This window comes from Cyrtonyx montezumae, unplaced genomic scaffold (genome assembly GCF_038088225.1).
Source record: "Cyrtonyx montezumae isolate F1298 unplaced genomic scaffold, pur_monq_1.0 scaffold_51, whole genome shotgun sequence".
Lineage (NCBI taxonomy): Eukaryota > Metazoa > Chordata > Aves > Galliformes > Odontophoridae > Cyrtonyx > Cyrtonyx montezumae.
This window is the reverse complement of record NW_027072058.1, coordinates 827,740-855,338: the sequence shown is the minus strand read 5'-3', so window position 1 is coordinate 855,338 and position 27,599 is coordinate 827,740. Positions and strand designations below refer to the sequence as shown.

At 65.4% G+C, this 27,599-nt stretch overlaps 5 protein-coding genes and 1 long non-coding RNA gene across 9 annotated transcripts; 3 read left to right on the top strand and 3 right to left on the bottom strand.

The window, feature by feature from the left end:
- The first annotated feature begins 504 nt into the window (after positions 1 to 504).
- Positions 505 to 10,426, top strand: PIK3R2 (phosphoinositide-3-kinase regulatory subunit 2). Its single transcript, XM_065748725.1, has 15 exons — positions 505 to 958; positions 4,097 to 4,189; positions 4,643 to 4,705; positions 5,483 to 5,614; positions 5,803 to 6,004; positions 6,298 to 6,383; positions 6,689 to 6,794; positions 6,903 to 7,001; positions 7,152 to 7,332; positions 7,595 to 7,720; positions 7,973 to 8,115; positions 8,299 to 8,475; positions 8,607 to 8,678; positions 8,864 to 9,034; positions 9,263 to 10,426. Exons 1-15 carry the CDS (start codon positions 607 to 609, stop codon positions 9,453 to 9,455), a joined length of 2,196 nt encoding a protein of 731 aa, XP_065604797.1. The 5' UTR covers positions 505 to 606; the 3' UTR covers positions 9,456 to 10,426.
- A 1,974-nt stretch (positions 10,427 to 12,400) lies between these two features.
- IFI30 (IFI30 lysosomal thiol reductase) lies at positions 12,401 to 14,228 on the top strand. The gene is given in 8 exon segments (XM_065748768.1): positions 12,401 to 12,510; positions 12,512 to 12,653; positions 13,219 to 13,389; positions 13,458 to 13,532; positions 13,611 to 13,706; positions 13,787 to 13,939; positions 14,024 to 14,092; positions 14,178 to 14,228. Coding segments are annotated over 8 exon segments (852 nt in total). The 5' UTR covers positions 12,401 to 12,415.
- A 649-nt stretch (positions 14,229 to 14,877) lies between these two features.
- On the top strand, positions 14,878 to 16,168 carry MPV17L2 (MPV17 mitochondrial inner membrane protein like 2). The gene is made up of 5 exons (XM_065748760.1): positions 14,878 to 15,051; positions 15,148 to 15,309; positions 15,384 to 15,460; positions 15,549 to 15,677; positions 15,751 to 16,168. The coding sequence occupies exons 1-5, from the start codon at positions 14,886 to 14,888 to the stop codon at positions 15,796 to 15,798; spliced, it is 582 nt and encodes a 193-aa protein (XP_065604832.1). The 5' UTR covers positions 14,878 to 14,885; the 3' UTR covers positions 15,799 to 16,168.
- Positions 16,169 to 16,370: 202 nt separating this feature from the next.
- On the bottom strand, positions 16,371 to 17,044 carry LOC136056538 (uncharacterized). Of its 2 annotated transcripts, none has more exons than XR_010622951.1 (2): positions 16,796 to 17,044; positions 16,371 to 16,702 (listed from the first exon to the last, which is right to left on the bottom strand). It is a non-coding gene; the product is annotated as an uncharacterized LOC136056538 (long non-coding RNA). The 2 variants fall into 2 exon arrangements; XR_010622952.1 differs by having other exon boundaries at positions 16,371 to 16,689.
- A 45-nt stretch (positions 17,045 to 17,089) lies between these two features.
- Positions 17,090 to 19,469, bottom strand: RAB3A (RAB3A, member RAS oncogene family). 2 transcript variants are annotated; one of them, XM_065748756.1, is made up of 5 exons: positions 19,395 to 19,469; positions 18,338 to 18,565; positions 18,000 to 18,118; positions 17,773 to 17,897; positions 17,090 to 17,536 (listed from the first exon to the last, which is right to left on the bottom strand). In XM_065748756.1, the coding sequence occupies exons 2-5, from the start codon at positions 18,563 to 18,565 to the stop codon at positions 17,346 to 17,348; spliced, it is 663 nt and encodes a 220-aa protein (XP_065604828.1). In that variant the 5' UTR covers positions 19,395 to 19,469; the 3' UTR covers positions 17,090 to 17,345. The 2 variants fall into 2 exon arrangements, with proteins under 2 accessions (XP_065604828.1, XP_065604829.1); XM_065748757.1 differs by lacking the exon at positions 19,395 to 19,469 and adding an exon at positions 19,305 to 19,325.
- Positions 19,470 to 20,807: 1,338 nt separating this feature from the next.
- Positions 20,808 to 26,573, bottom strand: PDE4C (phosphodiesterase 4C). 2 transcript variants are annotated; one of them, XM_065748727.1, is made up of 15 exons: positions 26,345 to 26,573; positions 24,818 to 25,006; positions 24,703 to 24,739; positions 24,519 to 24,592; positions 24,381 to 24,430; positions 23,809 to 23,924; positions 23,619 to 23,712; positions 23,044 to 23,216; positions 22,869 to 22,967; positions 22,617 to 22,781; positions 22,439 to 22,538; positions 22,178 to 22,332; positions 21,977 to 22,099; positions 21,663 to 21,845; positions 20,808 to 21,597 (listed from the first exon to the last, which is right to left on the bottom strand). In XM_065748727.1, exons 1-15 carry the CDS (start codon positions 26,482 to 26,484, stop codon positions 21,112 to 21,114), a joined length of 2,184 nt encoding a protein of 727 aa, XP_065604799.1. In that variant the 5' UTR covers positions 26,485 to 26,573; the 3' UTR covers positions 20,808 to 21,111. The 2 variants fall into 2 exon arrangements, with proteins under 2 accessions (XP_065604799.1, XP_065604800.1); XM_065748728.1 differs by lacking the exon at positions 26,345 to 26,573 and adding an exon at positions 25,570 to 26,095.
- Between the last annotated feature and the right edge of the window lie 1,026 nt (positions 26,574 to 27,599).

Sequence of the window (27,599 nt, the reverse complement as noted above, 5' to 3'; positions counted from 1 at the left end):
GCATTCCTGCGAGCAGCCCCTGGCTCCTCTCTCGCTTTTCTGAGTCTAAATTGCTCTGAGCGTGTCCTGGCAGGGAGCACTTGGATCCAGGGCTCACAGGGAGCCTCGTTAGGAGAGAAGCGAGCCCTGCCTGGCTGGGATGATCCCCTGCTCTGAATGCTGGTGTCCTGGGCGGGTGCGGGGTGCCTGGTGCTGCGGTGACGAGCCCTCCTCTCTCTCCTTGCAGACTCTGGGACGGGAGACGCAGCATGCCACGCAGCTCCTGGCTGGAAACGCTCTGTGCTTTTGCCCTGCGGACTCCAGGAAACCTTCTTCTTTTTTGGTGAACTGAACCCTGCCCTCCTTTTTCTTTTTTTTTTCTTTGCTGCATGCCCACTCACGAGTGCTGGATTATGTTTGTCTCCTTCTCCCTTTGCTCCATCATTTGGCTGAATCGCGGCTTCAAGCTGAGGAAAAGGGGCTGCACCTAAAGCACGCCGGGGCACTGGGACCGGGCTCCCGAGGTGCCAGGTTCGTGCAGAGACATTCAGACTGCTGATGGGGGAGAGCTGCCCCTGAGGTCTCACCTCTCCCCCCCGAAGGACACTGTTCGGAGCCATCCTCCTCATGGCAGAGAGAATGGGCAGCACGGACGGGTTCCAGTACCGTGCGCTCTACCCTTACCGCAAGGAGCGCGACGAGGACATTGACCTGGTGCCTGGGGACATCCTGGTGGTGAGCAAGGGAGCCCTGCAAGCCTTGGGCTTCAAAGATGGGGACGAGCAGAACCCCAACCAGATCGGGTGGATCCTGGGTGTCAACGAGCGCACCAAGCAGAAGGGCGACTTCCCCGGCACGTACGTGGAGTACGTGGGGCCCGTGAAGATCTCCGTCCCTTCGCACCGACCCCGAGTGCAGAGACCCCTGCCTGCAACACCAGGAGCCAGTGGCTGCCGACTGCAGGAGGCTCTGGAGCAAGGTAAGCGTCGCTGCAGGCCCCCTCTGCTGCTCAGCAGATCCCTGCCAGCTGTCGTGTTGCCCGGGGTTCGTGGGCTCACGCTCGGTTCTGTGTTCCTCGGGTGTATTGATCTGTGTTCGTGCTTTGCTGTGCTTCTTGGGGCAAGCCTTGTTCTTCTCAGAGGTCTTTCCCTGGCCTGTGACCAGCTGGATCCCTGTGATCCGTCTCCTAGCTCTGCTGAGGGCTTTGCACTGCTCCCCCCCTTCACAGAGCAAGTCCTAACCTCTCCCATCTTTGCCTCAAGAGCACCCAGCACGTTTCTCCTTGCCAAGAACCACTCAGCCCCACTGAGATGCATTTACTTGTCTCTGGGCAAGAGGAGAAAAATCTGGGTCTAAAAGAGTACTTCCAAGAACTGGAGCTAATTTTCATCTGCCTGGCACCGGTCCCTATCTGTGGATGGCAGAGCCAGGGCTGGGCAGGGCACGCACCTGGGGCATGAGCTGGGCTTGGCATGGCTTCAGTGGAGGAGCTGCCAGCCTCAGCGCTGCCTGCAGAGCTGGGAGCTATGGCTGTCCCATCAGATGCCGTATGAAAACTCTGCAGCCCTAAGGAGCAGAAAGGAGCCCGTGTGTGACAGCAGGGCGGTGGGGCGGGGTGTGCTGCTCCCACACCCAGCATCGTGGCCCTGGGGTCTGCAGGGTGCAGACGTGGCTGCGCCAGGCACTGGGACTGCCAGCAGGAGCCACCAACTTGTCACCCTCCTTGCAAGGATTGGCTCCTCACGGGAGCAGGGGGCTCACTGTGCAGTGTGCGTGTTGGCCGTGCCTGCACCCAGCCCCACACACCCTAGAGGGCTGTACTTGTGCCTTTGTGGGCTCTCTTGTAGTCCCAGAGCTTGGCCTGGCAGAGCTGCGTCTGGGTGGTCAAAACCTCTGCCCCGTGCAGGGTTGGAGGTGGAGAGCTGTGTGATGTGGAAGAGGATACGTGCCAACGTTCCTGACCCATGGAAAGGACACGGTTGGAAAAGAAACCAAAAGCCAGCGGGTCTGCTTCCTGCATGAGGATGGGGAACCGGACCCCAGTGCCAGCCATGCTCCGGTCACCCTGTGCCCACAGTCATTCTGCACGCAGCACGTTGTGTTGCTGGGGGGAGGCACGTTTTTTGCAACAGAGAAATTGTATTTAAGCCAAGGCTGTGTTATTTCTTTACGGCCTGCCTGTCCTGCTGGGATGAGACCTGCCTGGGAGGTGCAGGGACTGCTCAGCTCCGAGCTGGCTGCATTTCTGCCCTGCTTCCTGGGTCTGCCCTGACTTGGTGATCCTTTATCCCCGTATCATGCAGAGCATGGCTGTACCACAGCCCGGGAGGAAGGGGCCCTGGCAGAGGCAGCCCTGCAGGGCAGCAAGCCCCGGAGCTTTCCGAAGCTGAATTTATGAGCTTCTGGTATTTGCCTTCTGCAGAGAGTGTGAGCGGAAAATGCGGCTTGGAAATATTTCCGCAGCTGCCCGGCCGTGCTGTGAGTGCCCTTGTTCACTTTGGCCCAGCCCAGAGGCCCAGCAGGCTTGGGAGCTGCTGCTGGCTGCAGCATGGCTGCTGGATCCCAGCTCAGGCTGCTGCCTGCTGAAACAGCACATTCCCAACTGGGCCACGTGGGGAGCACAGCGTTTACCCTCCCTTCAGCCCTTCCCAAGGGTCAGGCCTGGAGCTGCCAGCACTGTGTTCCTCGTCCAGCTGCAGTGAGGAGCTGGCCTCACCCTGGGGAGTGCTGTGCACAGCCCCGTCCTGTGCCCAGCCAAGGGCACGGGCAGCTCTTGGATCTGCTCCCTCCTCTGTGCTCGTTGTCTCAAAGCACAGCCAGGAGCTGTTTTGTCCCTCCCTGTGGCAGTGGGGCAGGAGGTTCACTGGGTACTGAGTTAACTTGCAGCTCGTAGTGGGACCACACTGGGTGCCTAGGAAAGCTCAGGTCAGATCTGTGACGCCAGAGCCGTGTTTCACAATGCACTGCTGCCTTCTGGCTCTGCCTGCATGCAGCCGAGCGTGCTGGGTGTCCTCCAGGAGCACTGATGTCCCTGTGCTGGGGACTGGCCTGGGGGAGCCTCCTGCCTGACCCGTGCTCAGCAGGGAGCAGGGATGAGCCTGACTCTGCTCTTCCTCCTGCTGGCAGCTGGGTGTGCACCCTTCTGCCCTGGCGTGCGTCACACTCGGCATGGGGATGCGTGCCTGGGGCCCTGCTGTGCTGGCCCTGGAGCCATCTCACATAGCTGTGCTTTGGCAGCGCCGCTGCCTGGCCCTGGGATTGTGCTGCAGCTCCCAGCTCCAACTTGCCAAAATGCACCTCGAGGCAGCAGCCCTCTGTCACGGCATCTCGCAGCCCTTCCCACGCTGCTGTGACCCCCTCACAGGGCCGGGGATGGCACTGAAGCACCGTTGGATGCAGGGCTGTGCCTGGGGTAAAGCGGGGAGGGTCTGGGAGCACGCAGGCAGCGCGGTCAGGGCTGCCAGGCTCCTGGGAAGCGTGTTGCGGAGCAGCCAGCCGTGCTGCCCCGACCGGTCTGCGTGGGCTGCGTGGACCCCAGGGGCTGCGTGCAGCTCCCCTGCCCTGGGCTGCCCGCGCCCTGCAGCAGCTTGCACAGAGGCTGTGGGCTAGCGGGGAGGGGGAGGCAGGAGGCTGGTTTCCATGTTAAACGAGCAATCAAGGGCAGGAATTTGCTGACGCGGCACTCTGCCTCAATCGCTGGATTAATCACAGCTCGCTCCCCAGCCCCGTGCTGCCTCCTGCCCTGTGCAGAGCCTGAACCTCTGAGCTGCAGAGCTCCGGTAACCCCTGCGGTGCCTGCACGCATCCTGGGCGCCCAGGGAGGTAAACTCTGCTCTGTAGTGTCATCAGAAAGCAGTGGGGATCCCTCTGCACGTGCACAACCCGTTGTGCTTTCTGGGGTCTGAGTGAGGGTGGGCTCTGCAGATTCTGGGCTGGTTTAGGGCCCAGCTCAAAGGAACCCCACAGTCCCCACATAGCATTTGTGTGGCTGTGACCCAGCTGGGGTCAGGAGCCAGGCTTTCTCTGCCTGGGGATGCTACTGTTGGGAGCAGTGGTACTGTTTGTGCTCGGGCCGCAGCTCTGCTGAGCACCCCGCACCTCTTCCCTCTCTCCCCAGGGTCTCCTCTCCCTGACCTGCAGGAGCAGTTCAGCCCTCCGGAGGTTGCACCGCCGCTGCTGGTGAAGCTGGTGGAAGCCATTGAGAAGAAAGGTAACGGGGGGCATTGAGTGCTGAGGGGATGACACCCCCTAGACCCCGGGACAAAGGCAGCTCTTAGCGTTGGGCCAAACTCTGGGATATGCAGCTGCCTGTGGGAGGGAGGGCTCCCTTTCCTCTCTGGTGCTGATCCCCAGGATCAGTTTGACCCTGCTGTGCTGTGCTGCTCCAAACAGCACCGAGCTTGTGGAACGTGGCGGGGTGCTGAGGTGCCCTGGGTGCTGGGCAGGCTCTGCAGGGTGCACCCAAATCCCCCCCGCGGGGGCACAGAGCCAGGAGCTCCAGCAGGGTGACCCCAGGGGCTGTTTCAGCTTCTGCAGCGGTGTTACGTGGGCTGGCTGCGTGGAGTCGTGCTGTAGCTGCTGTCCTACCAGCCTGGCTCCAAAACCGTGTGTGTGCTGGGACTTGCACAGCTTGCAGCTAACAGCAGCGTCCTCACTTCTGCAGGGTTAGACAGCGAGATGTTATACAGGACATCTGGCTCCGAACTGAGGCAAGCTCTAAGAACCGGTAAGAACCAGCTCCTCATGGTGAGGAGGCTCAGATGGAGGAGATTAGTGGATGTGACAGCACCAGCAGTAATGCAATCCAGGCCGGGCTCGCCTGTCCCTGGTGGTTCCTGACTGCCAGCACGCTGCCTGCGGGGCTGGGCCTGCCCGTCCTGACACGTCCTCCTCTCACACGCTGGGGTCGGGACGGGGAGGATTCCTGCTGCCATCCACGGGCAGGGGTTGGGGCAGAGGGACGCAGTGCCAGCTGAGAGGCCTGCAGGCCTCCAAGCGAATCCCTGCGCTGCTCTCCCGCCATGTCTCCGGGTGCCCTGCTCTTGAGGTGCCCTTGTGGAGGTTTCTCTGGCTCTGTCACACCACTGATGTGCAGGAGAGGATCGCAGAGCTCAGCTGGGTGGCTGGAGCTGTGGCTGAGGGTGTGTGCCAGGGAGCCCTGGGAGCTGTCTGCCTCTCGGCCAGGCCTGGGCCTCTTCCAGCGCCCTGCTAGCTCGTCCCCTTTCACAGATGTTCTTCACAGGCCCGAGCAGAGCAGTGCTGTTGGCTCTGCTGTGGCAGAATGCTTCCAGGGAGCCATTTTCCCTGTTGGGTTTGGTGTGAACGATTGGCTGATTCCCTCCTCCTGCATGTCTGTAACAACAGTCACACGTGCCCAGGATTCCTTTGGCAGGGCTCAGCAAAACGTGTGGGCCCCCAAATCTAACACCCCCTCCTGGGGGACCCTCTGGGGCGAATGCCCAGCTCTGTGCCCACCTCCCATGGGAAATCTCTGCCCTGGCAGATTGGAGCCTGGGTGACCTGGAGCCCTTTGACGTGCACTCCCTGGGCGAAGCGCTGCGGGGTTACCTGCAGGACCTGCCCTCCCCCGTGGTGCCAGTGTCTGTGCACGGAGACATCCTTCGCATCCTGCAGGGTAAGAGCTTCCCCAGCCACGCTTGGGAATGGGTGAGTGGGTGGAACGGATGTGTCTGGGGTAATAAAATAGGTCTTGTCCCTCTGGGGTTTGTCATGTGGCCTCTGCTGCTGCCAGTGCTCCCACGCCGTGACAGCCGGAGTGCTGGCTGTCCCAGCCATTCCACCATGTCTTGCTTCTCTCCCCAGAGATCCCTCAGCCCGAGAATTGCAGGAAGCAGCTGCTGCTGGCCTTGGAGTCGCCTGCGATCCCACTGCAGAACACGCTCACCCTACAGTTCCTGCTCCGGCATCTGGGGAAGGTATCACAGCAGGCTGAGAGCAACAGCCTCCACCCTCAGGCCCTGGGAGAGATCTTTGGTCCCCTTCTCCTCCGGCTGCCCGGTGCCAGGTACGTGCAGCTCTCAGGTCCCAGCTGTGTGCCCAGTGCCGGCCCACTGTCCCTGCCAGGACGAGGAGTCCAGGCTGTAACTGCACCCCCAGCCCTGCTGCACATGGGATTAATCTGCTGGCAGCATCCAGAAGTGGGGCTTAAAGCCAGTGCAGAGCCCTCGCTTCTGTTATTCTGCACTGCAGCAGCTGGGCTGTGCTGGGATGAGCAGCTGACCCTGCTGACCCGTGGCGCGGGGGGCACAGAGCCAGGCTCTCCCCTACAATTGCTGCTTGGTTCCTCTCTCCCTGCAGCCCTGAGCTGAGTCCTGACTTCTCTGTGCTTTTTCTGGAGATGCTTCTGCAGACGAAGGAGTCGGAGCCAGAACAGTTGCCTCCAGGTACCATCCCTAGAAGCTGACGTGCCCCTTCTTTGGGACCCAAGGCATTTGTGCTCTGTGGGCGTGGAGTCCCTTCCTCCCTGAGTGGATTGCTGAGGGTGTTTCTGTGGCCCAGCTGTGCTTGCATGCTGCTCAAGGCTCTGATCTGCTGCTCCTGGCAGTGTGGTGGCCCAGCAGGGCTTCCCAGGACAGTCACCTCAGGGAGGGGGACTCAGAGCCCCGAGGGATTGCCTCGGGTGAGGGTGGGGAGCTGAGGGTTGGACCAGTCCCTCTTTAACCCTGCTTCAACCCTGCTTCTCTTACAGCATTGCCTCCAAAGCCACCTAAGCCAAAGCCCAGTGCAGCCAGCCTGGCCAACGGGAACAGCGTGCCCTTGCAGGACGCCGAGTGGTACTGGGGTGACATTTCCCGGTAAGGGGGGGCTGGCAGCTCCTGCTCTGGGTGCCCGGGCTGTGGGGTTATCTAGGGGAGCTCTGGTTGCCCCTCGCAGGCCGTGACAGTCAGCTGTGTCCCTCTCAGGGAGGAGGTGAACGAGAAGCTGCGGGACACCCCGGATGGTACGTTCCTGGTGCGCGATGCCTCCAGCAAGATCCAGGGGGAGTACACACTCACACTCAGGTACAGTGCTGGGACCCCCTGGGAGCCTCTGCTGCCCTGGGCTGGAGCTGCCAGCAGACATCCCTGCGCTTCTGGCTGCTGGCACAAGGGCACGTCCGTGCTGGAGCAGAGCACTGATAAGCACCCTGTGCCCTCCCCTCCCTGCTACAGGAAAGGGGGCAATAACAAGCTGATCAAGATCTTTCACCGTGAGGGGAAGTATGGCTTCTCGGAGCCCCTGACTTTTGGCTCAGTGGTGGAGCTCATCACACATTACCGGCACGAGTCGCTCGCCCAGTACAACGCCAAGCTGGACACCAGGCTGCTCTACCCCATCTCCAAGTACCAGCAGGTGAGGCCTGTGCTGCTGGGCTGTGGCTGGCCAGCACAGCCAGAACCAGGGCATCTATTTGCTCGTTCCTCCCTGGCCGTTTGGTGGATGGGCTGTGTGGTCCAGACCGTGTCCTGCAGCATCTCTTCCCTGTGCTGGGGCATTGCTCTGTGGGGTAATGGGCACCCTGCAAGGCAGGTGGGGTTTCACGGTACTGACTGCCTTTCAGGGGGGCTGCTGAAGGGTGGGAGTGGGTCCTGACTTGAGGCTTCGTGTGTGGCAGGACCAAGTGGTAAAGGAGGACAGTGTGGAAGCCGTGGGGGAACAGCTGAAGGTCTATCACCAGCAGTACCAGGACAAGAGCTGGGAGTATGATCTGCTCTATGAGGAGTACACGCGCACTTCGCAGGTACGTGGCCCCTGGGCTGACCCAGTGTCACTGCTCACTGACAGCCGTGTGCCCCACGAAGGAGAGCAGAAGTTGGGCCCCGTTGGTCCACTCCTGGATTTGGGGGGACTCCCCAGGGAATTTTGAAGTGGGAATGTGTTGACTGCACCAGGGACAGTGCTAGTTTGGGCAGGGAGGAAGAGGATGCTCCAGGTGGGCAGAATCCTGCCCGTGTCCTCCCCCTCTCTCAGCTCTCCCTTCTCTTCAACTCAGGAGCTGCAGATGAAGAGAACGGCAATTGAAGCCTTTAACGAAACGATCAAGATCTTTGAGGAGCAGTGTCAGACTCAGGAGAAATGCAGCAAGGAGTACATCGAGCGCTTCCGGAGGGAGGGCAACGAGAAGGAGGTGCAGCGGTGAGGACTGGGGGCAGCGGTGACCTGCCCTGCCTGGGGGGGGCTCCTGGGCTGGCAGGACCCATCGGGCTCAGGGCAGAGCTGAGGCACGCACAGCCCTGGTCTCCAGCAGCGTGCTGCAGGCTGGAGCTGGCGGGCTGCCCCCCCAGCCTGGCTCACAGCCCACACCCCCCTTCTTCCCAGGATCCTCATGAACTCAGAGAAGCTCAAGTCTCGCATCACGGAGATCCACGACAGCAAGATGAAGCTGGAGCAGGACCTGAAGAAACAGGCCTCGGAAAACCGGGAGATCGACAAGCGCATGAACAGCCTCAAGCCAGACCTCATGCAGCTGCGCAAACTGCGGGACCAGTACTTGGTGTACGTGGGGCTGGGAGAGGGGCCCTGCAGCTCCTCAGAGGGGGAGGCTGCTGCCCTCTGGCGAACGCCGCTGGGGGAGTGCTGTGTCCTGGGCACGCTGCCTGCGCTGAGCTCTGCCTCTCCTTCCCTAGGTGGCTGACGCAGAAGGGTGCCAGGCAGAAGAAAATCAACGAGTGGCTGGGGATCAAGAACGAGACGGAGGAGTGAGTGTCCCCGCTCGCGTGCTGGGGCTGTGGGAGCACAGCTGGTGCAGCCAGTTCTGCCTGTTGGGGCCTTGGGCGAGTCCCATCTCCTGTCTGGGAGCTGAGGACGCCGGCTGTGGGAGGGCAGATGTGGGAGCCACGTGTCCAAACCAGAGTGCCCTGACCCTTCCCGTGCTCCATTGCAGTCAGTACTCCATGATGGATGACGAGGAGGAGCTGCCCCACCACGAGGAGCGGACGTGGTACGTGGGGAAGATCAACCGCCTGCAGGCAGAGGAGATGCTGTGCGGCAAACGGGACGGCACCTTCCTGATCCGGGAGAGCAGCCAGAAGGGGTGCTACGCCTGCTCCGTGGTGTGAGTACCCCGCAGCCACACGGCAGCACGGGCTGGCACAGCGGGGTGGGGCTGCCTTCTCATGCAGGATGCTGGAGCTGGCAGGCCGGGCTTCCCCGGAGCCTCAGCTCCTCGTGCCAGGGCCAGATGCATCCCTGCGCAGCTCTGGGGATGCCAGCTCGTGCTGTTAGTGCCCTAGCGGGGATCCTTCGTGTGCCACTAACCCGTGCTCCCTCCTGTCCCTGGCAGGGTGGATGGTGACACCAAGCACTGCGTCATCTACAAGACAGCGACTGGCTATGGCTTCGCAGAGCCCTACAACCTGTACGCCTCCCTCAAGGACCTGGTCTTGCACTACAAGCACACGTCCCTGGTGCAGCACAACGACTCCCTGAATGTCACGCTGGCTCACCCGGTCCTCTCCCAGCCACCAGCCAGATGAGCAGACGTGCACAACACAGCAGCTGCCTTCAGCTTCTCCCCAGAGCGCTGCTTTCTGGCTCTGGACTCTTGCACCCTGTATAGTTGAGTCTCTGTGCTCCTGCCCCTCCAGAGCATCCGAGATGTCTGTGATCGTTCCTGGTGTCCCTTTTGGTCAGTAGCTGGAACCCGTGTTGGCTGTTGGGACAGAAGGGCTGGAATGTTGACTCGCTGTGGCCTCCAGCCCTTACGAGGTGGGATCTGGTTGCGATGGAATTGCTGTGGATGGGCACAGCCCCCTCCCCTTCCCCAACAAACAGGTCAGATCCTCTTGTTGCTGGCAGGTTGGCCCGCTGCGCATCACCGTAGAGCTAGATCCCAATTCCTCTGCACTGTGGTGTCAGTCCCTGCCCAGCTGAGCAGCCCTGGCTCACCCTGAGCGAGGGGCTCCTTGCTGGATCCTGGAGGAGGCAGAGGAGGAACCTCTGCTGAGCATGCACGTCCTCCACTCTCACTTCCCTCTGACTCCGCAGTGGGGCGGGGAGCTGTGTGTGGTACGAGGGGGGCTGCTCTCCCATGCAGAGACTCATTTCAGAAGGAAGGCAGTGTCCCCCGTGGGGCAGTGGGTGTGCTGGGAGGAGGGCTCCTCGGCTGAGGTCCCCACGCCGTGCTGTGCCCCATCGCTCTGTCTTGTTCCCCGGTGTCATAGCCACCTCTGTAGTGTTGCTGTTTGGGGAGGGAGGATGTGGTTCGTGGTGAATCTCTCACCTTAGTGCCAGCGAAGCTGTGAAATCCGTGTTGGTACCCGTGTATTTCCTGGCAGAGTCCGTGGGACACACAGCTCTTTGTTTCTGGTTGTCTTTGGTGAACCTCTGCGAGTGTAACCCGTTGAAGCTAACTGTAGCCCTGTAAATATGGTTCCTTTTGTAATCAGCTGCTTACCTGGTCCTGCTGGACCCCCACTACGATCTGCAGGCGCGTGGCAGGGGGCGGGAGGGCAACGCACACCAAGAGCCCCACGCAAAATGAAGGAGCTCTGCTGCAGGAGGGCGGCGTTTCCGCTGGGCCTGGGCCGTGTGGATGTGTATGCAAAGCACTTACATTCATGAGTACTGTATGGGGGCTGGGGGCGAGCGAGCTGCCACGCTCGGGGCTGCTTTTGGGGAGGGGTCAAGTTCAGAGGCTCCAGGGCAGAGCAGGAGGGGCAGGGTGTGCCCTGGAGGAGCTTTAAGAGCCGGACCTGGGCCCTGAGTTGAGGCTGCAGTGGCTTTCGCTTTACTGTGTCACCATGTCTGCCCGGGTTGAAGGAGGCATCGCTCGTCCTCTTGATTTTCCAGCGGTGCTGTTTCCCTCACCACGTCCTCAGGAGCGCTGCTGGGTGCTGTGGGCTCTGCTGCTTCAGCTCCGCGTTGTGCTGGGCTGCACCGAGCACTGTGTGTGTGTGTGCCCCTGCATCCCATCCCTGGGGCCCTGCTCTGTGCTCCCTTGTCATGGTCAGCTCTGCTCGTGTAGGTCTGGGCCGGACCCTGCATCCGTTTTGGATCTGGGATTGCTGGAACAAATGCCACGTTCCCGTTGCTTGTGGCAGCTCTCCTGGCTGTACAGACCCCGTTCCCTTCTCCCTCTGCCCTTACCAGCCCTGGGCTGTGTGCTGGGGCTGCCCTGCTCTGTCAGTGTTGTTTGGTGCTCGGGGCACTGCGTGCTGAAAGCCCTCAGTGATAACGAAGGGCACAGTTTGGGCTGGGACACGAGCTCGGGTGGGCAGGGGGGCTGGCAGCCCCAGAGTCCTCTCCATGGAACGATTACGGTGACGTAGCAAGAGTCACTCACGCTCCATCTGAAAGGAAGAAAACAGTGTGAGAATGTCTCCAGACAGGAGGAACTGTAGGGAATCGGGCATCGCTCGCGATCAGAGCCCCCGCCCTTGGACAGCACAGCAAGGAATGCCTGGAGGTCGATTTTCTGCCGAACTTCACTCTGTAACAGACACAGAGTCCCCGTGGGGGCTGTGATGCCCCAAAGCTTTGTGCCAGGCTCCTCCAGCCCCTCCCCCCCCCCCCAGCCCCACCTGCACCACGGCCCTGCCCCAGCGCTCCGCTTTGTGCCCTTCCTTCCCTTCCAAGTTTAAGACCAAACCCCGAGCTTTGTGCAGCGCAGCTCCCCTGGAATAAGCTAGTTGTGATTTGTCTTTGATGCTTTTGCTCGTGCTGTGCGGGTAGTGACGTGTTTGGAGGCCCTGAGCTGTGCTTTGCCGCTTGTGACCCGCATGTCCCCCTCAGACCCACATCCCATGGGGCACAGTGCGGCCCCACAGGGGGGAGGGCCCATGGCCGTGCCCATCCTGCTCGGGTTGAGCCCCCCCAGCGGTGCCCCCCATGGCACCCACATCGCGGGGGGGGGGCACGGGTGCCCCGACTGCTTTGTGCTCGGAGAGGACGCGTTGGCTGCGGGCGCTCCCGAGATCTTAGTCCTTAGGTATACGCAATAAGGAATACTCTAACTCGCCCCCCCCGCTGTTCGTTACCAGCAGTAGTTCTCTATGCTCTTTCTGTTGATGTTTACTAATGTAAACCCGGTATTTGTTACTGTAAGAGGAATTTTTTTGTACGGTACTTCAAAAAAAAAAAAGAAAAAAAAAAGGATTAAAAAAAAAAAAACCACAAATAAAACAGATTTAATGAGACGGGCGCAGGGTTTCCTTTGGGGTTACAGTGGGACCGAGGTGAGAAACATCCTGAACTGCCTGGTGGCAACCCGGGGGGGGGGGGGGGGCGACTTCAGCACCGTGCCCAAAAGGGGCTGGGGGCTCCGGGGGGACTCAGAGCAGCGCCTGTGCTGCAGGAGCTCTGGTGCCGCTCGGGGCCGTGCTTTCAGGCACGAGTCGGCAGCTGTGGGGCTGAGGTGGACGGCACGTGTTGTGGGGCACCAAGGACAGCGTGGCGGAGTCCACGGCCCCACGTGAGTCAGCAGTGTCGGTGTCACATGAGGCGGTCGGTTGCGCCAGGCAGGAAGGGCGTGTGGAGGCGGCTGCAGCCGGGCTTTAAAAACCCCAGCAGGGACCGGCACGCATCTGCGCTGCCACCCTGCCGTCCCCATGGCACCCGCCGTGCCGCTGGCCCTGCTGGCCCTGCTGGCTGTGGGGCCGGGGCGGGCCCTGCCCAGCTGTGACTACCCGACCCACCTCTGGTGCAGCTCGCGGGAGATCGCCGTTGCTTGCCAGGTCAGAGCTGCGGGGCCGGTGCTGCTGCTGCTGTCCATGGGGACGCAGCGCTGCTGGTGCTGCACGAGGATGGGGCTGGGCCGTACGGGGCCGTGCATCCCTGGTGCGCGCCGCAGGGATGCTTGGGGTCCCGTGGCAGTCCCTGCCGGCCCTGGGGAAGAGCTGTGCTGTGGGCAGACCCCGTCCCCGGGCTCCGTTGCCACTTCTTTTTCAGCACGGATCAGCTTTGCCGCTCACCGTGCCACGCGTCGCTCCGGATGGTGGCACCGCTCATGGGGGTCCAGCAGCACCGGCTGTGCTGCAGCCCACTCGGCAGCGGGTGCTGTGCCCCACTCCGGGCCCTCTGGCTGCGGTTTTCCCCAGAACACACAGCAGAAGTTCCTGCGGAAAGCCCCAGCACCGCACCAACCATCCTGCAGCTGCAGCAAACCCCCTGCGGGTCTCACTTCCCTCCCAGCGCACGCAAAGCCCCGTCCTGCCCCACCCCAGCAACATTCCCCCCCCCGCGGGAGGCTGCAGCCCCCCCACGGCACAGCCCCCGTGCCCCAAACCCTTCCCCCCGCAGGCAGAGAAGCACTGTGCCAACCTCACGGCCGCTCCCGTGCAGCTGAGCCTGTACTACGAGAGCCTGTGCCCGGCGTGCCGGGGCTTCCTGGTGCAGCAGCTCTTCACCACGTGGCTGCTGCTGCCCCAGGGGGTCCTGAACATCACCCTGGTGCCCTATGGCAACGCGCAGGTAGGAGCTGCTGCCGCCGTCTGCCGGGAGCACAGTGCCGGCTGCGCTCACACCGCTCCGTCCCGCAGGAGAGGAACATCTCTGGGAAGTGGCAGTTCCAGTGCCAGCACGGCCCGGAGGAGTGTTTGGGCAACATGCTGCAAGTGAGCCGGGCTGTCCCCGTCCCCGTCCCCGTGGGACATCCTGGGGGACGCTCACCACACCCCCCCCCCCCCCCCCAGGCCTGCCTGATGCACGAGGCACAGAGCTTCACCACCTTCTTTCCCGTCATCTTCTGCATGGAGTCAGGCACCTCCGCCACCAGGAACCTGAAGGCTGTATGACACCGTCCCCCCCCCCCCGCCCCTCCCCCCCCCGCAGCTCGCGGCGCCCTGCGATGCCCCGATCCCCCGCGCAGTGCCTGCAGGTTTACGCCCCGCACGTGGACGAGGGCCGCATCGCCGCGTGCGTGCAGGGGGAGCTGGGGGCCGCGCTCATGCACCGCAACGCACAACTGACCGACGCCCTCGACCCGCCGCACCAATACGTGCCCTGGGTCGTCATCAACGGGGTACGGACGGGTGGGGAACGGGGGGCGGGAGGAGGGGGCGTGGGGATCGCCCCCCACGACGAGCAGCCCCGCGTGTCCCCGCAGAAGCACACGGACGCGCTGCAGGAGCAGGCCCAGAGCTCGCTGCTCCGGCTGGTGTGCCAGCTGTACCAGGTGGGACGGGGACGGGGGCGGGCGGTGCCGGGGGGGCACTGCGCTGCGCTGCCCCCGCCGCGCGTTACCGGGCGCTGCTGTGCAGGGGGACAGGCCCAAGGCCTGCACGGAGCCCCGCGCTGTCTGCAGGCGCTGAGATCTCGGGGCGGATGGAGGCGGCGGTGCTGCGAGAGAGGAATAAAGAGAACCGCAGCGTGCGGGAACAAAAAGGAGTCCCGGCAGCCATGTGTGGGGGCAATGCCCGGCGCCATGGCGCTGCCCACAGCGGCGCTTCCGCCTGGGTAGCTGTCATGGCGGCCGCCGGAAGCGGAAGTGGCGTCACGTGACGCTGTCATTCCGCAGGTGGCGGTGGTGAGGTGGGGGGGGATGAGGAAGCGCGGGGTGATGGAGGGGGAAATTGGGGGGTGTGCGGGGGGTACGGGGGCTGTGAGTAACGGAGGGGGACCCATAGGGTGAGGGGAGGGGGGGAAGGGATATACGGGGAACCTGGGGGGGGCACAGGGGGCTGCAGAGTGGCTCGTGGGTACCCGGGGGTCTGGGACGGCTCAGCGCGGCTCACGGGGTTCCCAGAGGAGGAGGTGCATTAACTATTTGAGGGCGCGCGGGCACTGTGGGGCACACGTGGCTCACGGGGGAGCGTGGGGGTCTGTAAGCTTCCTGGGAGGGGGCACAATGTGGCTAATGGGGCTCTGGAGGGCTGTCTGGCGGTGGTGTGGGGGGCACGGAGTGGCTCAGAGTGGCACGGAGTGGCCATGCAGGGTGGGAGAACTGTGCCCCCCCCCCGTCCCTCCAGATGCTGTCGCAGGGCTGGCGGCTCCTGCAGCCGCTGTTCAGGGGCCGCCTGCTGCTGCTGACCAACACGGTGAGCTGCGGCACGCTGCTGGCGACCGGCGATGTTCTGCAGCAGTTGTGGCAGCTCCGCCATGAGCCCCGGGGCCAGCAGCAGCCTGCACGCACAGGTGGGTGGCAGCGGTCCCGCTCCTCGCTGCTGCCGGGGGGGGAACCGGGTCCGGTTACGGGGCTGCATCAATAATGCAGGGGGTGTCGCGTTGCAGGGCGCATGTTCGCCGTGGGCTGCAGCATGGGTCCTGTGCTGCACTTCTGGTACCTGTGGTTGGACACCGCCTTCCCAGCGCGGGGGATGAGGACGGTGCTGAAGAAAGTGCTCATCGACCAGGTGGTGGCATCGCCCGTCCTGGGAGTGTGGTACTTCCTGGGTGAGTTCTGCACGGGGCTGACACCCAACCTCAGCCACCCGCTGCCGGCCCCACTGACTCCCTCTGTGCCACAGGCATGGGCACGCTGGAGGGACACAGCTTGGAAGAGAGCTGGCAGGAGCTGAAGGAGAAGTTCTGGGAGTTCTACAAGGTAAGCGCGGCCCTCTGCCTGTCCCCGTGTCCCTGTGGTGCCCGGCCCGGCCGCCAGCACCCCCCGTTCCTTCTGTCCTCTCCTTCAGCTTGACTGCTGCGTGTGGCCGGCAGCGCAGCTCCTCAACTTCCAATTCGTGCCACCCCCGTACCGGGTGGCCTACGTCAACATGGTGACCCTGGGCTGGGACACCTACCTCTCCTACCTCAAGCACAGGGTGAGCACCAGCCCTGCTGCCCCCCGCACGGCACGGCGTGCAGCACACGAGCCCCATTTCTGCTGTTTTTCAGCCCACCCAACACCAAAGTGCGGAGAAGCAGCGCAGTGCTGGGATGTGATGGGGCTGCTCCCAAAGATCCCAGTGTCTTCAGGAGCTCCTGCCCAGCTCCGTGACCCCACTGCAGGGCCTGGCAGCTGGAGGAGCAGCCGGGCTGCAGCCTGCGTACATCCCGCTGATCAGCTCAGCTGCTGATTGCAATTAGTGGTTTGGGGTTGTTGAATCCGCTTGCAGAGGTGCTGCTTTCTGGATATCCCAGTGTGGGGAGCAGCGTTTGGCCCCAGTCCGTGTCCCCCTGCTGCCAGCCCCCCCCCCCCGTGCTTCCAGGGGCTCTTTGCCTCTGAGTTTCAGCACTGTTGGTGGATCTGGGACTCACTCCCACTGCCACATCCACCACCGTGGTATCTGTGGTGCCAAATCCCACCCCCCTCCCCGAGTCCTCACACACTTCCAGGCCCCGTGTGCCATCTCCTAACCCCTGAACTGTGCCCCCAGCCCCCCCACAGCGCAGTGCCTTTCTGCTTAAAGGCACCCAGGGGCACCTGGAAGAAGTGGGAGCCCCCGCTCATCAGCATCAATTTATTTCTTCACAACATTTCTTTAATACAGTGATTTTTAGGAAATTGTACTCGGTTTGTTGGTTTTTTTTCTTTTTTTTTTGACACTTTTGACATTTGTACAGTACAGTGTAACTCCTCCATAAGTAAACTTCCACAAAAAATAGGAAAAAAAAAGGGGGAAGGGAGGAAGGCGGGACTGCAGAGGGAGGGAAAAAACCTCTAAAATAAAGACACAGCGCTCCAGGAGAAATAAATAAGGGGAATGCAAGACCTCGGGGCAGTCATTGCTACAGCAAGATCCACGTGTTCACAGTCTCACAGAAGCACGTCGCTACACGGGCACGCGAGGAGCTGCGCCGGGCGGCCGCAGCCCCCAGCGTTGGGTTCTTCACCTTTGAATAAGAGCTTTGAAAAAGTGATATTCACAAGCAGAGAAACCACACCGAGTTTGGGGGGAGGGGGGGGGAAGGGGGGAGGGGGAGGGGGATATAAACGCACCACCACGGCCACGGCACAGCAGGACACGCGCACAGCGTCACGCCTACGGCTATTTACAAGGAGTTTGTCGTATGTACAAGGAGGAAGACGGCGGGAGCATCCATCAGCATCTATTTGTACAAATAAACAAGAGGGGGGGAGCGGCCCCCAGAGCCCCACGCTCCGTTGGGACCCTCCGTGGGGATGGGGGGGGGGGTTGGGGCCCCGTCCCCCTCCCCATCGCCCCAGGGGCTGCGAGCGAAACGGCCACGATTGTTCTTGGTTTTGTATTTTGGGGTTGTTGGGTTTTTTTTTTGGGAGCAATTCGGGCTCTTCGAGCAATTAATTAAAAGCAGAAGGGGGCAATTCTCCTCCGACCATCCCAGGCTTAAAAATAAATAAGGTGTTGGGGAGGGAAGGGGAGAGGGTGGGGCGGGCACAGCCTAATCGATGGGGGGAGCGGGGCAGGCTCAGAGGGACTGCAGCCCTTCGGGAACCTGCGAGGTATCAGCAGCAACGGCCCCCCCGGGGAAAAGAGGGGGAGATGGGGGGGGGGGCGCACCGGGGGGTCCTAGCAGGCGCAGTCCTGGTGGGGGGGGGCCTGCTGGTCCGACAGCTGCGGGCCCTGCTTGGCGCCGGTGACAGCGGGGTCGGCCGCGTCCAGGGACTCCGACATCTTCTCACAGATGATGTCCACCAACCGCTCGAAGGTCTGCTTGACGTTGATGTTGTCCTTGGCGCTGGCCTCGAAGAACTCGAAACCTGGAGGTGGGGAGGGGTTGGAATACGGAAAGGGGGGGTGTCAGAATAGGGCCCCCCCCCCGTGGGGGTCGGGACCCGTGCTCACACCCAACAGTGTGGCTGTGGGGCGGTGAGAGTGACAGAGGGGGATCCGAGTGGGGGTCACGGCCCTGCAGAATGATCACAGGGAGTTAAACCCACTGCCACTGGGATGCTGCGCCCCAAATGTCGCTGTCTGGGGACCCCCCCATGCTCACCCAGGTGCTCGGCGAGCTGCCGGCCCTTCTCAGCCGACACCACGCGCTCGTCCTCCATGTCACACTTGTTCCCCACCAGCAGCACCTGCGCGTTGTCCCACGAGTACGTCTTGATCTGGGTCGACCTTTAGGGGCAGAAAGGAGACAGAAGTGATGGGGGGAGGAGAGGAGAGGAGAGGAGAGGGGGAGGCCCTGCGCCCCACAGATGCATCGGGGGCAGCGCTCACCAGTCCTGCACGGCGTTGAAGGACTCCTCGTTGGTGATGTCGTACATCAGGATGAAGCCCATGGCCCCGCGGTAGTACGCGGTGGTGATGGTGCGGTACCGCTCCTGCCCGGCCGTGTCCTGCAGGAGCACACAGTCAGGTGGGGGGGGTAGGGTGGGGGACACACTCAGCACCCAAAAAATCACCCCGGGGCCGTTCTGGGTACAGCTCATGGCACAGAGGGGCACAGCCTGAGGGCTCAGTCCGTTATCACCCCACGCAGCGCTCCCTCGGATGGCAGCGTCGAGCCAACGCAGCCCCGACCCCCCCAGCGTGGGGACCCCCCCCCAATTCCTCACCCAGATCTGCAGCTTGATGCGCTTGTCGTTCCGGTAGATGGTTTTGACCTTGAAGTCGATGCCGACGGTGCTGACGAAGGCGGGCGTGAAGGAGTCGTCGGCGTACCGGAACAGGAACGAGGTCTTCCCCACACTGCTGTTCCCAATGATGAGGATCTTGAACATGTAATCGAAGTTCTGGTCCGAGGATTCCTTCTGCCCATAGCGGGAGTCGGTAGCGGACGCCATCTGCAGAGGGAGGAGGGGATGGGCGGCCCGGGAGCGGCGGGCACTCACCGGCCCCGGCGGCACGGAGCTGAGCTGCTGCGTGGCACCGCGCGGGGACAGGGCAGTGCTGCGCTGTCCTGCTGCCACCCAGCCCTGCACGGCCCCGCTGCTGCATCACCCCACGGCTGCCATAGCAATGCCGGACGCGCTGCCCCACTGCGGCCGCCCGCAATGCCCCGGGCATCGCCCCCACTGCTGCCGGCAGCTCTGCCGGGCGCGTCGCCCCATAGCTGCCGTACGGAGCGGGGCCCGGAGCTTCGCAGGATGCGCTGCAGCCGCTCCCGCAGTCCCTCTGCAAAATGGCCCCCGCAGCCGTACCCCCGCACAGCGCAACCGGCGGGGCTGCACCGGGGGGGGGTGCCGGAGGGGGGGGGGGCGCGGCACCGCACGGCGGTGGGCACAACGTGCACGGAGGTGGGTGCGCGCTGCAGAGCGCTGCCGATGGGGGGGCGGGGGTGGGGGGAGGGACGCGGTGATGTCGTTGGTGTGGGGGGGTGGGGACGGTGGCCCCTCGCCCCGTGTCGTCCTCCTCTTGCCCCCCTCCGCACCCCCCCCGGTCCCACCTGCAGCGGTGGGCACCCGCTAATTCCCCCCCCCCCCCACCCCGGAGCTTCAACCCCCCCCTCCCTTCCCCCCCTCCCGCTGCAGCTGCAATGGCCGCCAGCTGCCGCGCGGCCCCAACGCTCCGTGCGGTGCCCACCGGCCCTTCCCCGCCGCTGCCGGTGCTCGGGGGTCCCGGTGATGGTGGGGGGGGGGAGGATGCCGGGGGGGGCGGCGGGGGCGCGCTCACCTCCTCCCCGCGCTCCCCGCAGCGACTGCAGCAGCGGCGCGCGCCGCCCCGGCGGTTGCAGAGCTCGGTGACGTAGGAGGGGGCGGGGCGAGGTATGCAGATGAGGGGCTGACGTCAGCGGACGGGCTCACGGGGCGCGCCGATTGGTCGAAGGCGCGCGGTGATTGGCAGCCGGCAGTCGGGGGCGGGGCCGAGTTGGGGCACGCCCCCCGGGCGGGCGCGGCGCTCGGGATGCGGGAGCGCCCATCGCGGCGCGGGGCGGGGGGAGCGGGGATGGAGCGTTCCCGCGGGGGGAGGGGCGGCCCCGCACCGTGCCCCGTCACCGGGCACCCTTAGGCCCCCTGAGCCCGTCGCTCTCGGTGGCCACGCGCCCTGAGGTGACGCCCGGTGCGGGTGGGCGGCCGTGTCCCGCCCCGGACCCCGCGTCCTCCGGTGGCCCCGCTGCGGGCTGAGCTCGGCGCGGATTAGGCCGCGGCAGATGGCGGGGGCTCAGCCCTCAGCCGGGGCCCGAAGGCTGCGGGACCACCCAGAGGACCCGAGTCCAGCCCCGCACCTCCAACCCCACCGCCTCCATCCCGCATCCTCGCCCCGCAGCATCACCCCGCTTCTCCCCCCGGCGCTGCCTCCTCCCCGCCCCCCCCCCAGGGCCGGGGGCACCGAGCTCCCACCCGCCCCGCAGAACCTCCCGCACCCGCGGGGTGCCCGCCGCCCCCAGCCAGGCCCAGGGGTCCGGGTGGTCTTCCCTCGTCCCGGGAGATTTGGGGCGAAAGGAGGGGGTGGCAGGGCCGGGCCGGGGGAGCGTGGGGACCCTCTGCTGCCATGGGGCGAAAGGAGGGCTTTTCCGGCGCGGTGCTGCGGGTGGGGCCGTGTTTGCCCATCCATCACCCCCGGGAGCAATGCGGAAGAGCAGGGAGCGAGCTCCTTGCCGCGCCAAGCCGGCGATTAAATATTTACCTTCGCGGGTCGTGTTTGCCGGCGACGGAGCGACATTTCCAGGGAGGAGCTCGGCTTTGTCGGAGTGCACAGCGCGGCCCTCTGTGCTCCCCAAGGGGTCCCGGGACCACCGACCGCATCACGACCCGGCCACGCTGCCCCCAGCACCCCTGAGATGAGTCCACGCGGGGGAAGGGGGAGAAACAAACGAGGTTTAATATCTGGAGGGTGAAGGAAGAAACCGAAACGCAGCGGGGCCCCCCCAGGGCTGTGGGGCCCGAGGTGCTGAGCGCAGTCAGAGCTGCTCCTGCTGCTCATGCCCGGGTGACGTTGGCAGTACAAAGTGAGCTACAAAAAGCTTTCGAAAGTGAACCTGTCCCCGAATAAATCCACCTCCGCCTCGTGCCCGTGCAGCCGGTGCTGTGCCGCGCTGCTCGGGCACCGGATGCCGTGTGCCACTGCAATGTCAGAATGCTTTTGGCTGCGCTGTGCTCAGGGAGGACCGTTCTGTGCGATGCAGCGTGCCCAGGGCTGGGATGGGGCAGGAGCAGTGTCCTCCAGCCCTGTGTGTGGTAACGGGGACCTTTCCCAGCAGCTGGATGCAGGGACACCGGGAGGAAGCAGGGGAGGGGGCGAGCAGCATCCTCGTTATCATCAGGACCTGCCCAGCCCCGAGCCCATCCTCTGTGGCTCTGCGTGCCAGTCCCAGCGGTGGCAGTGCCCACAGCCCTCACTGGGGCAGTGCCCAGCCCCACATCCCCACGGGGACCCTCCGTCCGGGCTGCTACGTGCCCAGGGGCAGGAATGTGACATTCCCCTCCGTGTCCAGGCACAGCTCCTTGCTGCTCTCAGGGTCCGGCGCCGTGCAGCCCCCACCAGCCCTGTCCTTGGGCAATGTCCCCTCCAGCACGTGCTGGTTGTCCACCTCCTGGTCCCCGGAGCCGGGTGACAAGCCCTCAGCATCAGCCGACTCTGAATCATCTGTAGCCGGCGTCTTGGAGCTGCTGTTGTCCTCCAAAGGGCTCTCGGGCCCCTCGGGCTCCGTGTCCGACTCTCCCTCCTCCTCCTCCATCTCGAACTGGGACTTGTTGGGGTCAGTGGGGGGTACCTCGGACCCCGCCTCGGGCGGTGGGGAGGGGCTGCGTGGGATCATGCTCTGGTACCACTCCCGGTTGTCCTCCAGCGTGTCCAGGATCTCCTGGGCGTCGGGGTGCACCAGGTCAGCCCAGGTCTCCCACAGCGGGTGGGCGATGAAGTCGATGAACCCCACCTGTGGGAAGGGAGAGCTCAGCCCCTGCGGTGCCCCTCGGCCCCGGCCCCACACCGTACCCCCACCTGGGACTTCTCCACGGAGGCGGTGTGCTTGTCACACATGGGGCTGATCTCCATCCCCTTCTCGCGCTCCCGGTCTCCCTGGTGGAAGAACTCTGCCATGATGCGGTCGGTCCACTGCCGGTACAGCTCCAGCGGCTTGGTGGGGTTGCTGAGGTCGGCACAGTGCACCATGTTCTGCAGGACCTGCACGGGCACCCCACTGCCATCGTCCCCGGGACCACCACCGGGCATCCCCTCAGCGGTGGTGGCACCGGAGGGGCCGCCCCACAGCTCAGAGGTGGGGGCTGCAGCAGTGCCCGCGTCCCCGTTCCCACCTGGATCCGGTCGGAGTAGTTATCCAGCAGCAGCACCCCCAGGCTGGTCACCTTCTTGGTCTCCACCATGGTCTTCAGGTCGGCCAGCAGGTTCATGTGCTTGGACATGTCAGTGGCGAGCACCTGGGCAGGGCGTGCGGGGCGGAGGGCTCAGCCCGACCCCATGGCAGGATCCGGCCCTCACCCCGCGGCGCCGCGCACCATATCGATGGCCATCTGGCGGAGCGACTGCCTCTGCTTCCTGCTCAGGTTCTGGAAGATGTCGCAGTTGTCCTCCTGCAGCAGTTTGAAGCCCACGGCCAAGTGGTGGTTCTCCAGCACCGAAGCGTCATTGTACATCAGCGCCAGCTCTGAGTCTGCGGGGCGGCACCGGTCACACCGCCGTGCCCCAAACCCGTCCCTGCCACCCCACTCCGCCCCACCACCCCACTCCGCCCCACCACCCCACTCCGCCCCGCTCACTGGTGTTGATGAGGAACTGGTTGGAAACGCCGGGGTGGTCAACGTCGTGGATGGCGCTGGCGAAGATGGCGGCCATGATCTCGAGGTCGGTGAAGACGGCCTGGGAGCGGGGAAGGGCGGCACGGGCGGTCACGGCCGCAGCGGGTGGGTCTGGTGGCACCGTGGGAGTGGGGCTCACCTCCAGCGCCGGCGTGGACAGGAGCACGTGGGTGGACTGCGCCACGTCGGCCGCATGGATGCTGTTGTGGTACGCCACGTCGGCGCGGTAGTGGTCCTCCAGCGTCAGCATGTAGGTGAGGAAGGTGTCGGCGGGGATGCGGAACGTCTTCATCAGGTCACGCTCCTGCGGGGGGGGCGGGGGACCGTGGGGGGGGTGTTCATCCCCAGCAGAGCGGAGGGGTTTGGAGGGGACCCCCCCCCCAGTGCTCACCTGGAAGATGCTGTACATGAGGACCGTCAGCGGGCGGTTTCCTGAGTACTCGGCCACTTTGAAGATGTTGAGACCCCACTTGTTGGTGTTCTGCAGCTCCTGGGGACCGAGGGGTGGGGTTCTGTGAGGGCTGGGACCCCACCGTGGGGCAGAGCCGCGCGGGGTGGGGGCTCACCTTGGCCAGCAGCCCCTCCTGCTCCGTGCGCACCCCGAAACGTGGGATGGCAGCGAGGCGAGGGCCGTGGCTCGGCTTCCTCACACCGCTGATCTGCGACATCGGCCGCTTCCTGCGCTCCCGTTCCTTCTCCTTGGGCAGCGCCGGGGGGATCTCCACCTCGTGCTGTTTGTCTGCGCGGCCGCGGCGGTGAGGGGGGAATGCAGCCCCCGCCCCCCCCCCGGACCTCCCCGACGGCTGACGTCAGCCAGAGCGGATAGCACCGCGACGCCATGGAAACCGTCGGGGGGGGGGGACACGGCGGGAGCTCCCCCCATCCACCCGCCGCCGTGGGGCTGTCCCCTGGGTTCCCCCACGCAGGGACGGCCCCGTCCCAGCCGCGCATCCCTCGGCGTACCCCAGTTTGGATGGAAGCTGTGACGCCCCCAAAGCCGCCGACCCCCGGGGCGGCCCCCAGGAAAGCCCCGCCGCGCTCCCCAAAACCCTTTGCATAACGCGAAAGGCGCTGCCCGGTGACGCTCACGCAGCTCCGGGCAGCAGCGGTCCGCCAGCCCCGAGCTGCGGGGGGAGCTCACCCAGGAAGGTGCTGGAGATGTACTCGGACACCTGGTTCCCCGAGCGGCCGCTCTCCGAGAGGTGCGACAGCTCCCGGCTCAGCATCCGCTTGAACTGCGGGCGGCAGCGGATGGGGCTGAGCGCCGTGCGGGGCAGCCCCTGTGTCCCGTCCCCCCACCCCACGGGACGACCCCCCCGCGGGGTGCCCACCTTGTTGGAGGCCATCTCGCCGACCGAGTGCCGCGTCTGCAGCGTCTCCAGCTGCTCCAGGCACCAGTCCAGCTCCTCCAGGGTCTCCAGAGACAGCTTCTGCTGAGCATCCTCTGCTGCGGGGCGGCGCGGCGTCACGGCCGGGCGCGGGGACGCGAGTGGGGGCCCGGCCCCGCCGACCCCACCGAAGGATGCTCACAGCCCCGCGGGGCTGCGGTGGGACGGGGGGGGGGCGGGGAGCGGTGCTGAGCGGGCGCTGAGGCCGTCCCCGGTGCACAGCATGGTGTCACGCCGACCCCACGTCTCGCCCCGAGGTGACGCCCGGCCCGGGGATCCCGCGGGGCCCCACGCACCGCCCGGGGGTTTATTAATGGAAGGTCTGACGTCAGCGGGAGCCGCTCCGCCGCGACCGCTGCGCGAAGGGCGGACGGAGCCGACGAAAACCCGACATGGATCCCAAAGGGCAAAGCCATCGCTGCACCCCACGGGCGAGGAGACACCGCGTCTCCCCCCCCCACACACACACCCCCACCCCGGGGCCTCCCCCCCGTTTGTCCCCACGGGGCACTCACCGGACAGCCCGGCCCTGCTGGCGGAGGGGAGGCTGCTGCTCGACGCCCACCTGCGGAGCACACAGAGCTGAGCACCGCACCGTGCCCCCCCCACCCCCCACTCACTCCCCACTCGCCCCCCACTCACCCCCCACTCACTTGGTGCCCACGCGCTCCTGGAGGCGCAGCAGCACCGTCACGTTGGTGCGCACGGTGCGCAGGCTGGCCAGGACCTGGGGGTGCGAGAGGGGATGGGGATGGGCTGCGACCCCCCAGCCCCCCCCATAGCGCTGCGGATGGGGGGGACACGGGGACGTGCCCCCTCTTTGCCGTGGGGCCGCACCTGGGCGAACGGCGTGACGATCATGTCTTCCCCGTGCCTGTGGGGAGCGAAGAGGGGGTGAGGGGGGGGGGGGGAGCGGGATGGGGGCGGGGGCCGAGGGTCGGGGCTGACTCACAGGTCGCTGGCGGTGGAGGAGTTGCGGGACATGGCCTTGGGGGACAGGTCGTAGTCGCTGTCGGAGCGGTAGAGGAAGGACTCGCGGCGTTGGCCGTGGGGGAAGGCGCCCTGCAGCACCAGCCCCGCGCCCGGGCTGCACTGCGGCTCCAGCGGACCCCTGCCCGGGGGGCCATTCTCCAGGTCAAAGCTGCGGGGAAAGGGGACGGAGCTGGAACGGGGCGGGCGGGGGCACCGGGAGCGTTGGGGACGCCGCTGCCGCCCCCGTTCACAACCAGGACGAAGCAGGGATCCGTCCCACTGGTGAAAGTGGGCTGTCCCACGTCATCCCTCGTCCCAACGTCCCCGGCACCGCAGTCCTCGAAAGTCTCCATCAGCCGTAGCCCGGAGCGCTGCGCCCCACAGGGGACCAATCCAGGACACGGAGCCAGGGGACATCGAAGGACAGAAACCTCGGGGGGGGGAGGGGGGGAAGCCGAGCGCCGGCCCCTGGGGACGCGGTGGGGCGGTGCCACGCGGAGCCGTGCAGCCCACGGGGGACACGAGGCACGGGGACAGATGGAGGCCCCACGCTGTCCCCGTGGCAGCTGCCGCCCCACTGCCCCCGGGTCATGGGAACGGCTGCGACGGGGACGCAGCAAGAGTCACCGGCATCCGTGCCCTCCCAGCGCCGCCATGGGGACGGGGACGTGTCACCTCAGGGAAAGAGTGGGGCCGCGTGTCCCCGTCCCCCCCACCCCCCACCGGACCTACCCGATGCACGAGTGCCTCCGGGACGGGCTGTGGCCGCTCGGCTGCATCCCCCGGCCCCACTGTCGGCCTCTGCCCCACGTCCCCGATGGTACGGGGACACAAAGCAGCATTGTGGCTCCTGCAGCACTGCGGCTCAATTGGGGGTTTGTTCCCCCTCCGGCACTGCTCGGCCACCTCTGACCCCACTGCCACAGCAGGGACGGCCCCGACCCGGGCTCGGTGTCACCGAGGTGTGGGGTGGGCACACACACACACGCACACACACACACACGTGCTCCCCACGATGGCCGTGGCACACTCCGGGGTGGGGGCTGTGTGTGGGGGGGGGCACAGCCGGGACGGCGGCTCTGGTGCTGAACTCAGAAATAGTTTCCATGCGCACGGTGTCAGGCAGCGGGGGGAGGGGGGGCTGGGGCCGCTATAAATAGGTGCTGCTGCCTTTGGGGAGGGCACTGCTACTCCCCGCAGCGCCCTGGCCCCCCCAGGGTGGGAGTCAGTGCCTCCTGTCCCCGCATCCCACTGCCCTCCCCCTGCCGTGCCCCCAGCTGTGGTCAGATACCCCACAGACAGACCCCAGCGGCCCCACTGCACCCATCACCGCTATGAGTGCGCCTGTCCTCAGCCACCACTGCCCCCCCCCAGCGCAGCTCAGCCCCACCAGCTCAGCTCCACGTCCCCACCAGTGAGGACACACCGAAGGCGGCCACGCTGACCCCGTCCCCATTCCCCACTGCCACCCCCACGCGCTCAGGACCCCTCTCGGACCCCCCCTTACCCGAGGGGATGCGCCACGGTGAAGCGGCGCTGCAGGCGGATGCTCTGGTTCACCCTCAGCCTCCTGAACAGCACAGGGGAATTGCGGGGGGACCCCCGTGGGGACCCCACCGGCGACGACACCCCCGGGGACGGCAGCATGGCTCCGCTGGGGGTCCGGACCCACGGGGGATGCGAGCGGTGCGGAGCAGGAAGTGCGCGGCCGTTCCCCCCCGCGGTCCCGGGAAATTTTCCATCCCCCTCCCACTCGTGCCTGAGAAATTAAACAACTGTCTGGTCCGGCCCCCCCCCCCCGGCGCCCCAAGGGCTCCTGCAGCTCCACGTGAGCGCGGCTCGCGGGCACACGGCCCGGTGCCACCGGGTGCCCTCCTGTCCCCGAGGCGGCAGCTGCGCCGTGGGCTGAGGATGCTCTGCACGGACGGGAGCAGCAGTGCCACGCTGTGCCCCACGTGTCTCACACACGGCACGGGATGCGCGTGGAGCGATGGGGGGGGATGTGGTGAGGACCCGGGGGGGGGGGACACCGAGGGACGGGGCCGTGCCCGGAGCATCCGAGACAGACAGGGATGGTGTCACCAGGGGGCACGGCCGAGCCCAGAGCAGCCCAGGTACACACAGCGACCGTGCCACAGTGTCACCAGGAGACCCACGAGAGCCAACCCTGGGCCCCCCCACACTGCTCCCCACTGCCTGGTGTGGGGACACGGAGCCCGTTGGTTGGGACCCCCAGGGACACGCGTGGCCCCATCCTGGCCGTGGGAGCCGGGTGTCCCCTGACCCGGTGACGCAGCGGTACCTGCTGTCTGCGGCGAGGGCCAAAATATCCCGGGGGTGGCAGGGAGCCAGGGGGGGGCCCCCAGGCACGGCGGCACCCTTGGGACCCCCGGAGGCATCGGGTGGGGGGTGCGGAGGAGGGGACCCGCTGGGTGCGAGCATGAGGACATCGGGGGGTGTTGCGACATCCTGGCACGGGGCGGGGGGCGAGGGGGGGGGATGGGACAGCGGGGTGGGGACAGAGCTGTCCCCGCCTGGCAGCCGGGAGCCCATGGGACAGCACGGCTGGGCCGGACCGCGGGACACTGCCCGGCCACCCCCCCCCGGGCGGGGACACGTGTCCGTGCGCGGGGGGGGACGGTGGGTGACACCGGAGCCGGGGCCGGGCTGGAGGCGGCCCCCCCGGATGGGACGGCCCCGGGGGAGGGGGACGGGAGCGGCCCCAAAATAACGATGCGGCGGTGCCAGGGGAGGAGTGAGGC

Bases quoted from the DNA above. Each gene is read 5' to 3' on its own strand.
- MPV17L2 (XM_065748760.1), top strand. From the start codon at position 14,886: ATGCTGTCGCAGGGCTGGCGGCTCCTGCAGCCGCTGTTCAGGGGCCGC. The intron at 15,052-15,147 runs GTGGGTGGCAGC...GTCGCGTTGCAG, and splicing joins GCAGCAGCCTGCACGCACAG to GGCGCATGTTCGCCGTGGGC. The intron at 15,310-15,383 runs GTGAGTTCTGCA...TCTGTGCCACAG, and splicing joins GGGAGTGTGGTACTTCCTGG to GCATGGGCACGCTGGAGGGA.
- PIK3R2 (XM_065748725.1), top strand. From the start codon at position 607: ATGGCAGAGAGAATGGGCAGCACGGACGGGTTCCAGTACCGTGCGCTC. The intron at 6,384-6,688 runs GTACCATCCCTA...CTTCTCTTACAG, and splicing joins GCCAGAACAGTTGCCTCCAG to CATTGCCTCCAAAGCCACCT. The intron at 8,116-8,298 runs GTGAGGACTGGG...CCTTCTTCCCAG, and splicing joins AACGAGAAGGAGGTGCAGCG to GATCCTCATGAACTCAGAGA.
- RAB3A (XM_065748756.1), bottom strand. From the start codon at position 18,565: ATGGCGTCCGCTACCGACTCCCGCTATGGGCAGAAGGAATCCTCGGAC. The intron at 18,119-18,337 runs GTGAGGAATTGG...GTGCTCCTGCAG, and splicing joins GCATCAAGCTGCAGATCTGG to GACACGGCCGGGCAGGAGCG. The intron at 17,537-17,772 runs GTGAGCATGGGG...CCCCACCTCCAG, and splicing joins GCAGCTCGCCGAGCACCTGG to GTTTCGAGTTCTTCGAGGCC.
- PDE4C (XM_065748727.1), bottom strand. From the start codon at position 26,484: ATGCTGCCGTCCCCGGGGGTGTCGTCGCCGGTGGGGTCCCCACGGGGG. The intron at 24,593-24,702 runs GTGCGGCCCCAC...TCGCACCCCCAG, and splicing joins TCGTCACGCCGTTCGCCCAG to GTCCTGGCCAGCCTGCGCAC. The intron at 22,333-22,438 runs GTGAGCGGGGCG...GCCGCCCCGCAG, and splicing joins CCAGTTCCTCATCAACACCA to ACTCAGAGCTGGCGCTGATG.